General features: G+C 36.3%; 1 protein-coding gene across 1 annotated transcript; it reads left to right on the top strand.

Annotated features, from left to right (window-relative positions):
• The first annotated feature begins 3,297 nt into the window (after positions 1–3,297).
• On the top strand, positions 3,298–6,954 carry LOC129899663 (receptor kinase-like protein Xa21). Its single transcript, XM_055974677.1, has 3 exons — positions 3,298–4,243; positions 4,337–6,325; positions 6,450–6,954. Exons 1-3 carry the CDS (start codon positions 3,331–3,333, stop codon positions 6,797–6,799), a joined length of 3,252 nt encoding a protein of 1,083 aa, XP_055830652.1. The 5' UTR covers positions 3,298–3,330; the 3' UTR covers positions 6,800–6,954.
• Positions 6,955–11,861: the final 4,907 nt, after the last annotated feature.

The following is an 11,861-nucleotide window of genomic DNA, read 5'->3' as shown; positions in this document are numbered from 1 at the left end:
TCCAACAAGGATTGCCTTCAAGAACTTCAAGAATTCAAGCTTTCCATTGAAGACCCAACATCAAGATTTCTTGAAAGTCTTCACCAAGGTATGTAAGGCTACTCAAAGCATGGGTTGAGTCCACCCATGTGCCCTACACCTTCTTTGAGGTTAAATGTTTATAAGAATGGAGTTTCTTGATAGGCTTATGTCCAAATGAGTCTTTTCATCTATTAATTTGATTCTTGTTATGTTGATGTTGTTGAGTCAAGAAATTTCTAAAATCTTCATGTTAGTATGAGTCGATGGATATGGGTTGTTAAACATACTTTATTGATTTTCTTAACTATGTTGATTATGTTAAATATGTTAATTTTCTTAAATATGTTGCTCACCTTGGATTGTTGATTTAGAACCTTGGAGTTTGATGAGTCCCAAAAGAATTGTTAAATGAATAGAGGAATGATTGGATAGGTTTGTATATTGTTACAAATGCATATTTAACTACTCTTGAAAGATACGATTGAGATTGATCGAATAGTATGATTGGAAGAGGTTTGATTGTGATAGAATTGATGAATTGACAAGGTTCCAAATGAGAATTGTCGATATGATTTGATTGAGTTGATTGGATGGAGTTTTATGAACATTGAGTCTTGGGAGGAGTATCGAGCACCGAATTGGGTAAGAGTAAGTAATAACTCAAAGACAATAACTACGTCGCCAAACGTATGAGGGGATTGAACCGTTAAATTCGGATGCTTCCCTAAAATTATTTTCCCAACATGATAGGACTTGGTTGGATTGGATCCATGATTGGTTGATTCATTCATACCCTGGCAAAGTATGAACGGACGTGGACACAACGTCGATTTGTTGTACTGTCACTGGCTCATAAGTGATGGTTGTTGGATAAGAGAAACTCCCATATAGGTCTTGATAGTACTCTGAGTCGGATTGGGTTGAATTGTATGTGATTGGTCCCGTCTAAATCATATCCCTGTTTAGACTTTGGACACTTGATTGAGTTGTTCTTTCTCTTGAGTTGAGATTTCGAGTTGATTTGATTCTTCCTTGATGTTTGTTTCATTTGGCCATTTTACATACTCGTACATTCCATGTACTGACGCCATTTGGTCTGCATCGTTTCATGATGCAGAAACAGGTACTAGAGATCATCAACCAATGCACCGTTGAAGATCTCCTCACTTCCAGCTAGTTGGTGAGTCCTCTCAATTTCCGGAGGATACCGAGATTATCTCTATAGCTTTGTTTTGTTTCCTTTATTTTGATCGTTGGTAGCCATGGACTTGTCATTGTCACCTCCTGGATTGTTGATAGAGGCTTCATAGACTAGAGTGTGGAAATGTTGTTTTGTTCGTTTTGACTAGTTTTATTCTGGCTGATTATTGATTTGATAGTTGTTTGGCCTTTGGCCCTAGATTATGGATAGTAGTGATTTGATAGTTGTTTGGCCTTTCGCCGATAGAATGTGAATGAATGAAAGTGTGACTGGACCAGGTGGTTCGCTTGAAGGCCAAAAATGGCTTTCGAGTGCCGGCCACATCTAGGGTACCCTCTCGGGGAGTGACATATAGAACATGAGAAAGAACCATAAAAGATTTTCATTCAGGTCTTTCTTCCATAGGGCATTTATCTACATCAATCTAAACACTTTTAACAAATAAATTCTAAATAATAAAGAGGAAATGCTGTTTAACACTAGGATTACAAACACCTCTTAAGGGATATCCTACAACAACTTACCCATTGTAATTCTGCAAGTGAAGTCTAGATATGGTAGGAAGTACACAAACCTTACCCTTATCTTTGTGGGACGTAGCAAAAAGGAGTCACAATGTGCTACAAGTTCATAGAATATTTTTTATACTCTCTATTTATCAAGCAAGGGGAATGCATCTACAAAGAAATATATGTTCAAGGCTTCAAGAGAGAGGAGGGAGTGGAACGTGCTAGTACTAGGGGTGGGAGTTCGGTACTTCGATTTCGATAAATACGTAAGTTCGGTTTGGTCCAGAACACATTTATTATAAAATAAACAAAAAAGGGTAAAAAATGTCCATAAACTATGTGAAATGGAAAAAAATGCTCTCTATTTATAGTTTGGTTCAAATATACTCCCAGATAGGTCAAAAAAACCCCTTTTCAAAGAAATATATTATTTCTTTACTTTTTAAACACATCTTGTTTCCAATAAAAATATTACTTTTAAAAAACGTTATTCTTGTTTTCTTTCTTTTAAAACCACTTTAACTAATAAAATTGTAGAAAATAATTTTCTTCTTCTTACTTTCATTTTATCAATTAAAATATAATAACTTCATGTACCCTTTTAACGGATAATATATGTCATATATATATAAGATCATAGTAAATCCATCATTAATTTTTATTTAGATAATGATAAAAAAAAATCTATAATAAAATAAGAAATACTTTTATTTTTTTCCGAATTGAAATAGGATGAACATTTGCTAATAAAAAATATTATTAGAAAAAGAGTGTGTTCAAAAAGAAAATAAATAATATATTTATTTTGAAAAAGAGCATTTTTGACCCTTTAAGTAACAATAAGGACATTTTTAGACCAAATATTGATACTGTTTTAGCACATAATAGTTCTTTCTTTACCACATTAGTGTTCTTATTTCCATTAGCTTTCAAGAAAATCCCATCGTACTTAGAGACATTAGTGTCTGTTTCAGTTCACTCCCCCACTCCAAGCCCCACACAAGAAAAATAGAGACAACTTGTTGTACTTTGACAATTTCCTAGTCCACAATTATTGGAGTATATAATCTTGAATTTGTACTTTTGACACAATCTGTTTTAGCACAAAAAAAAATCTTTCTTTCTTTAGCACATGAGTGTTTATTTCCATTACTAAAAGGGTCTATTGTAGCATTACTCTACATTTTTATGTGGAAAACCCTTCTGAAAAATGGACCAAGTTATATGAAGTTGATTTTTTTGGCATATCTAGAAAGGCAATAGAATGCCTAGTGCGTAAATTGTTGACTTTTAACATTTTCTTCACAGCTTGATTCATTATTTGCAAATTACAATTGGAGATTATTATACAATGTGAAAGCCATGACTACTAAAGACACTCTGGAAAGTCCATACAGGCAACTTGTCTAATTCTGTTCACTCTCCAACCCCACAGAACAAAAATAGACAGAGGTGGTCATAACTTACAATACAACTTGTGCTAACAAAAAAATAAAATAAAAAATATCCATATAAATCTTCTCAGATCATTGCTTTGCATTATCAATTCTTGTTTTGGCTCAACAAGTAAAAAAGAGAAACCTTCATGTCATACTAATTATGGGAAGAAGTTGCAATCTTCTCTTTGCTCTTGCAGTTTTCATTCTATTACATGGTCATACTTCACTTGCTACTGTTCCTAATATTAACACTGATGAAGCCGCTCTTTTTGAACTGAAATCTCACATTTTTATGGATCCTAACAACATCTTAGCAAGAAACTGGTCTTCTTCCGGCCCAGTTTGCAGCTGGATCGGAATCACTTGCAGCTCCCGCCACCATCGAGTCATTGCTTTAGACATTTCTAGCATGCAGCTTCATGGCACCATTCCTCCACACCTTGGAAACCTCTCATTTCTTTCTTCCCTTGACATTAGTAACAACACTTTCCATGGGGGTTTTCCGGAAGAGTTGTCTCATTTGCAAAGGTTGAAATTGATTAATGTCAAAAGCAATAACTTCACCGGAGCCATTCCATCATTTTTAAGTTTGTTACCAAATCTATGCTTTGTGTACCTCTCGAGCAACCGATTTTCAGGGAAAATTTCATCCTCCCTTTCCAATCTGACAAAGCTGGAAGTGTTGAGCTTGTCGAGTAATTTTCTCAAAGGAGAGATCCCTCGAGAAATCGGTGTTCTTCGTTACTTGATTGTCCTAAACCTGCAAGATAATCAGCTTACTGGCTCTATACCAGCATCAATATTTAACATTACTACAATGCAAACAATTGCTCTTACCGACAATAATCTGACTGGAAAGCTTCCAAAAACTATATGTGATCATCTTCCAAACTTGAAAGGGCTTCACCTCTCAAGCAACTCCCTAGCTGGAGTTATTCCACCAAACCTGGAGAAATGCCGAAAACTTCAAATATTGTCTTTGTCTTACAATGAGTTCATTGGAACTGTACCAAGGGAGTTATCCAACTTAACAGCTCTTACAGAATTATATCTTGGATTACAACACTTGGAAGGTACTATGATATTTCCTTACAAGATATCTGATATTTTCTTCCTTTTCTCTCTTCGCCTTAAACTTGTACTCATATATTTCCCGAAATTGACAGGAGAGATACCAGCGGAGCTAGGTAGTCTTAAGAAACTACAGCTGCTGATGCTAGTCCAGAATGTGTTTACTGGTTCTATCCCTGATAGCATTTTCAATATATCAGCACTGCAGATCCTAGATTTTTCAATGAACAAGCTTTCAGGCACTCTACCTTCAGATTTAGGTGGTGGAATGCCCAATCTAGAAGAACTTTATTGTGGAGGAAATGGTCTGATTGGTTTTATCTCTGATTCAATATCAAATTCTTCAAGGCTCAGAATGGTTGATCTCTCAGACAACAGTTTCACAGGTATTATTCCTGAATCACTAGGTAACTTAGAGTACCTTGAGGTTCTGAACTTGGAGCTGAATAATTTTATCAGTGATTCATCATTGAGCTTCCTTACATCATTAACAAACTGTAGGAAACTAAGAGCACTCCGGTTTAATGAGAATGCATTGGATGTGCCTTTATCGGCATCTGTTGGTAATTTCTCAAACTCACTGCAAAATTTTCAAGGAAATGGCTGTAAGCTAAAGGGAATCATTCCACGAGAAATTGGTAATCTTACTGGAGTGATACATATGAGTTTGTATAACAATGAGTTGAATGGACATATTCCAAATACTGTCAAAGACATGTTGAACCTTCAAGAATTTTATCTACAAAGCAACGAGATTAAAGGAACCATACCAAATATTATATGCAGTTTAAAGGATCTTGGTGCATTAGACTTGTCAGGAAATCATATTTCTGGTTCAATGCCCTCATGCTTAGGGAATGTTACTAGTTTGAGGAAACTTCATCTAGCTTACAACAGGCTAAATTCTAGATTACCTGCAAACTTGGGGAACCTTCAAAACCTCTTAGAATTCAATGTTTCATCCAATTTATTAAGTGGTCATATTCCTCTGGAGTTGGGAAATTTAAAGGCAGTGACACTCATTGATTTGTCAAAAAATGATTTTACTGGTAAAATTCCTAACACTCTAGGTGGTCTAGCTGAATTGATTGATCTTTCTCTAGCACATAATAGATTAGACGGGCCTATTCCAGATTCATTTGGCAAAATGTTGTCATTGGAATTCTTGGATTTGTGCAATAACAAACTTAGTGGTGAAATTCCAAAGTCATTAGAAACTCTTGTGTATCTCAAATACATGAATTTCTCATTCAATAAACTCAGTGGAGAAATTCCCATTGGTGGTCCTTTTAAAAATGTCACCAGCCAATCTTTCCTGTCCAATGATGCACTCTGTGGTGACTCCCGGTTTAATGTAAAACCATGTCAAACCAAATCAACAGAGAAGCCAAGAGGAAAAAGAGTGCTTATTGGTTTATATACATTGTTAGGGATTGGATCACTCCTTGCGTTGGCCGTTGGATATGTGGTGTTAAGATTGAGAAAGACAAAGAAGAATGCAAGTCAAGCAGACGTGTCTCTGGTAAAAGAGCATGAAAGAATTTCCTATTATGAACTTGAACATGCAACAGAAGGATTCGACGAAAGCAACTTGCTCGGTACTGGGGGTTTTAGCATGGTCTACAAAGGGATACTTAATGATGGTACTCTTTTGGCAGTAAAGGTATTCAATGTGCAATTGGAGGGTGCATTCAAAAGTTTTGACACAGAATGTGGGATACTCCGGAACCTTCGTCACAGAAATCTGACCAAAGTCATAACAAGCTGCTCCAACCTTGATTTCAAGGCCCTCGTCTTGGAATACATGCCCAATGGGACACTTGATAAATGGTTATACTCTCACAACTTGTTCTTGAATTTATTGCAGAGATTAGATATAATGATAGATGTTGCATCTGCAATAGACTATCTCCACAATGGCTATTCAACACTTGTGGTGCATTGTGACTTGAAGCCAAGCAATGTCTTGCTAGATCAAGAAATGGTTGGTCATGTCAGTGATTTTGGCATTGCAAAATTGTTAGGTGCAGGGGAGGCTTTCGTTCAAACAAGGACAATTGCAACCATTGGATATATTGCTCCAGGTATATTAGAACTTTTTATAGTTAAACAATTATTTCCCCTTGAAATGGATTGATACTCTCAGTTTTGGCATATTGCATTTTAACTAGAAGCTTTTATGATCAATTATTTTTACCATGATTATAGAGTATGGACAAGATGGAATAGTATCCACGAGTTGTGATGTTTATAGTTTTGGCATCCTGATGATGGAGACGTTCACAAGAAGAAGACCAAGTGATGAAATATTTACTGGAGAATTGAGCATACAGTGTTGGGTTAGTGATTCCTTCCCAAGTGGAATTCATAAGGTGGTTGATTACTATTTGGTGCAGACAATGGATGAACAAACTAATGCAAAGATGCAATGTTTGTTATCTATCATGGAATTAGCTTTGAGTTGCACTTTAGTGGTACCTGATGCAAGAATTAGCATGAAAGATGCTCTTTCAACACTAAAAAAGATTAGGTTACAACTTGTCAATAGTCGGCACTAGGTGGAATCGGACCGTCTACTCTTGTATGTTATTTAATTACCTATGCAAGTTGGGTTAAGATTTTAATTTTGCACAAGTACTTAAGTGGGTTTAATCACGGCTGTAGGAAGCAACTTGTTTTGATTATATATGGAAGTCGAAAATGAGAAGTACAAGATTGTTGTGTTGCCAATGACTTCAAATATTCTACAAAACTTTGAATGTGTTTCTTCCATTCTTTATTCTCCAAAAGCAAGTTAAATTACTTACTTAAGTGTCCTCTCTTTTAGTGATTGAAGCCGTTAAGACAGAAAAACTAGTGTGTTCGATGATCAAGAAGGATGCACTAATAAATTGACAGTACAATGGACATCTGCGTCTGAGAGTTTTCATAGTCTTAAAACAAACTGGAACATAAAAGAAAAACAACAAAACCGCGAGCAACAGAATGCAGGACATTCATCACTGCTGAATAAAAAGCAACTCGAGTTTTCAGTATATCACCATGTCTAATCTAAGAAAAAGAAGTTTATTTTTTGCAAGAAACTAAAATGCAGGAAAGAGAAATTTATAAATTCTTCCCTTTATTCTTAATCGAAGGTTTTATTTTATTCCTTTCTCTTGATAGGTACTCCTATCGAAACACTTATTACGGTTTTTCATGGATGACTTACATTACCGGTCCATACTTTAACACTCAAAAATTACTTTTCAAAAGATTGATCAAATTAAACAGAGTCAATTTATTGAATGCTGAAGTACGTCTTAAATGATCAAAGATACAAACTTTGAATTGATATACTGATGATGACTATGAAAGATATAGTACCTGAAAGGGAAGAGCAAGATTCTGACAGGGGTTGGTGTGTTGAGGGGAGAAAGAAGGTTTTCAATTCTGGGATTCTATCTTCTTCTTGGAATCTACTGATAGTAATTGAATCACTGAAGTTACTAGGTTCACGTGAGCCCGTAACTATTGTGAAGGAGTTGAGCACATGTGTTGATGTACCTTGAAGTGTGATTGATAATACAAGTCTAATTATTTAGTTAGTTAATTAGATGAGTCAGTAACGTCACCCTCAGTCTGTTAGTTTAAGTTTGTTAGAGAGTTAGTTGGAGTTTGAGTTGTATAAATACATGTGTTGTACAGTGAGTTGAGAATCAATGAAGCATATTTTCTTCTCGTCCAAATTATCTTCTTCCATAGCTTCATTAGACATAATCTGAGTTATACACATTCAGTGATTTCACATGGTATCAGAGCTTTGAGGAGTGCAGATCGAGGAATTCCTTTCACAAGCAGTGAAGGATTTGAGGGATTGTGTACTTACCTCCATCTTTGATCTATCTGTGAGTACTTTTACAGCTTGATTTCATGAAGAAGTCAGGAGTTTTGGGTGAAAATGCTTCCGCAAATACTACTACGACAATCGATTATCATCATCCTTTGTTTCTGCATCCATCGGATGCACCTGGTTCACTGTCAATTGGAATTATGTTGACTGGATTAGATAACTATACACTTTGGAGCAGAGCTATGAAGCTTGCATTGCTAGGCAAGAATAAGCAAGGCTTCATTGATGGATCAGTGAAGCATGATCAGTATACAGGAGATTTGGAGAGACTTTGGGATCAATGCAATGCAATTGTAGTATCCTGGATTATTTTCAATGTGAGCAAGGATCTAATTGGTGGAGTGTTATTCTTTTCATATAATCATTTGATCTGGAAGGATTTGAGAGAAAGGTTTGAAAGAATCAACAGTTCCAGAACTTTCTAGTTGCATAAAGAAATTTCTACTTCTGTTCAAGGTATATCCTCAGTATCTGTTTATTATTCTAAGCTCAAAGCTTTGTAGGATGAATATGATTCAATTATGCCTCCTTATGCATGTAAGTGTCCTAAATCAAGGGAGTTCAGTGAACATTTGCAGTATCAAAGAGTACTGCAATTTTTGATGGGACTTAGTGATAGTTATAGTCAAGGTAGAAGTCAAATTTTGATGATGCCACAAGTTCCTACTGTTAATCAGGTCTATGCAATGGTGAATCAAGATGAGAGTCAAAGGATTGTGGCAGGAACAAGTAGAATAATGCATGAACAAGTTGTTCCTATAGCCATGTACACTTCGATATCAGATAATGATAATAAGCAGAAGAAAGGCTCCAATTCATTATGTGATTACTGTCATATGAAAGGACATAACAGGGGAGATTGTAACAAGTTGAAGAAATGTGATTTTTGCCATCTCACTGGACATGTGAAGGGCAATTGCTACATACTTATAGATTATCCTGCTATTTCAGAGGAAAGAGGAGAGCTAATGTGGTCACAGGATCAGGTAGCAATCATTTGTTTAATACTATCAATGCAGGATCACAAGGTTCACAAGAGATGATGCAGTCACAGTTCAATGAACAGTTCAATCAGCAAATCCAATGTTCAAATCAACAAATGCAGTCACAGCAAGGAGCAGGACACCAGTGTTATAATCAACAGATAATGCAGCCTTTTCCATCTCAGTGTCAACAACATCAAGGAATGATGACTCAGTCCATGTTTTCTCCAAGTTCTTCTGGTTCCTCTTGAAATAACCATGCTACTGTTGGTAACATTAGTGGAAGTGCTAACATGGCATGTACATTCTTTTCAGATAAAGAAACTTTCATTAAATGGATAGTAGACACAGGTACTACTAACCATATGATAAGTAATCATGAACACTTATTGGATGAAGGGTTTATAGATAATGCAGGACATGTACAACTATCCACAGGAGACTCAGCAAGAGTTTCACATGTAGGGAATTATCATCTAGGTGGAGGTGATGTTTGAAGAATGTCATGTGTGTGCCAGATTTCCGGTTTAACCTTATGTCAGTTTCTCAGTTGACAAAAGACTTAAACTATATTGCTACTTTTTTTCCAAAATGTTGTGTGTTTCAGGATCTCTCATCTGGGAAGGTGAAGAAGAGGAAGGGCTATACACTAGATACACAAGGATTGGCAAGGCAGGGATGACTAAGTGTTTTGAAGCAGCACAGGAAACAACTGCTTCCACCTAGCACCAGAGATTTTGTCATGTTCCTATGAGCGTTCTTAGGAAGTTACCTATGTTTCAACACAATAGTAAGAAAAAATCTTTTACGTTGAATAATTGTGAAATATGTCCTCTTGCTAGACAAACTAGGCTACCATTTCCACATAGTACAACTAGATCTACTTCCAGTTTTCAATTATTACATGTAGATGTTTGGAGACCATATAAATGGGAAACTTTTGATGGAATGAGATATTTTCTCACTATTGTAGATGACTATTCAAGATGGACTTGGATTTTTCTAATGAGGCTTAAATCAGATGTATTGATATTGTTAAAGCATTTTTTTGTTGAAGTTGAAACACAATTTGGCAGAAAAGTTCAAAAACTGAGGTCTGATAATGGTGGGGAGTTCTTCAGTCATGCATGTAGTGAACTGTTTCAAATTTATGGTATAATACATGAGAGTTCGTGTCCATACACAACACAAAAAATGGTGTAGTGGAGAGAAGGCACAGACATATTCTTGAGACAACAAGAGCAGTTAAGATCCAAGGTAGTTTGCCAGACAGATTTTGGGGGCTATGCATTGAAGCAGCAGTGTATATTTTGAATAGAGTACCCTCAACTGTATTGAATGGAAAGTCTCCTTTTGAGATGTTGTATAACAAGCATCCTTCCTTATTGCATCTAAGAGTTCTAGGTTTCCTATGCTTTGTTACACATCTCACACAAAAGGACAAGTTTAGTCCTAGAGCAGTGAGAGCTGTGTTGGTTGGATATAGCACACATCAGAAGGGATATAAGTTGTATGATCTTGAGAATGATACTTTTTTTGTTAGTATAGATGTGGTGTTCATGGAATATATCTTCCCATTCAAGGGAAGTGTGAAGGACCAGGAAGATATTACTATGTCCACCAATTCTTTCTCCTTTAATGATTTCGCAGACTCCATTGTTGCCTCACATGATGTACCAATAACTATTGCAGAACCAGCAGTTACACTTCAAGATAATGTGCTTCCTCATGCAGTAGAGGGGACATCAAATGCTTTAATAGATAATGAAAAGAATGCAGTTGTAAATGCACCACCAGCAGCTATGGACAATCCTGCAGAGGCTGTCGAGATCAGGAGATCAGTGAGAGGATCTAGGCCTCCCATATGGCACAAGCTTCTGGCAATTGCTTATACTCCATTACAGATAACATTGACTATAGTGGTTTGTCACCAAAATATCAGAGTTTTGTGTCAAAATTCGCAGGAGAAACTGAACCTACCAGCTATTCAGAGGCAGCTAAAGACAAGAGGGGGGTGTAGGCTATGAATACTGAAATACAAGCTCTGAAAGATAACAAGACATGGTACATTGTGACACTTCCAACAGGAAAGAAACCAATAAATTGTAGGTGGGTGTATAAGATCAAATATAAAGCTGATGGGGAAGTAGAGAGATTGAAATCCAGACTGGTAGCAAGAGGATATAGCCAAAAAGGGGGATTGGATTATCAAGAAACTTTTTCTCCTGTAGTGAAAATGAATACTGTCAGAGCAGTGATTTCATTAGCAGCAACCAAGAGATGGAAACTATTCCAAATGGATGTCTATAATGCATTTTTGCAAGGAGATTTATATGAAGAAGTGTACATGACAATTCCAAAAGGATTCTCTGATAAAGCTTGAAAGAGTGGACAGGTATGCAAGTTGTTGAAGTCCTCTATGGACTAAAGCAAGCATCAAGACAGTGGAATATCAAGCTTACTACAACATCGACTCCATCTGGATTTTGTCAAAATAATAGAGATTACTCTTTGTTTACAAAGAAGGAAGGGGGAAAGATAGCCATTGTATTGGTGTATGTAGATGACTTGTTACTTACAAGGAATGATCAGTCTATGATTCATCACACTAAAGAAGTGTTGCATACGGCTTTTAAAATCAAGGGTTTGGGAGAACTTAGATATTTTCTTGGTATTGAATTTGCCAGAAATAAAGATGGGATCTTGATGCATCAGAGAAAGTATGCACCGTAGTTAGTGGCAGAT

Source organism: Solanum dulcamara, chromosome 8 (genome assembly GCF_947179165.1).
Source record: "Solanum dulcamara chromosome 8, daSolDulc1.2, whole genome shotgun sequence".
Taxonomy (NCBI): Eukaryota; Viridiplantae; Streptophyta; class Magnoliopsida; order Solanales; family Solanaceae; genus Solanum; species Solanum dulcamara.
Note: the sequence above shows the minus strand (reverse complement) of the source record. Positions and strands in the feature narration are given on the sequence as shown.

Excerpts from the sequence above, each read along its gene's own strand:
- LOC129899663 (XM_055974677.1), top strand. The coding sequence starts at position 3,331 with ATGGGAAGAAGTTGCAATCTTCTCTTTGCTCTTGCAGTTTTCATTCTA. Across the intron at positions 4,244-4,336 it reads TGGATTACAACACTTGGAAG|GAGAGATACCAGCGGAGCTA; the intron begins GTACTATGATAT and ends CGAAATTGACAG. Across the intron at positions 6,326-6,449 it reads CATTGGATATATTGCTCCAG|AGTATGGACAAGATGGAATA; the intron begins GTATATTAGAAC and ends CCATGATTATAG.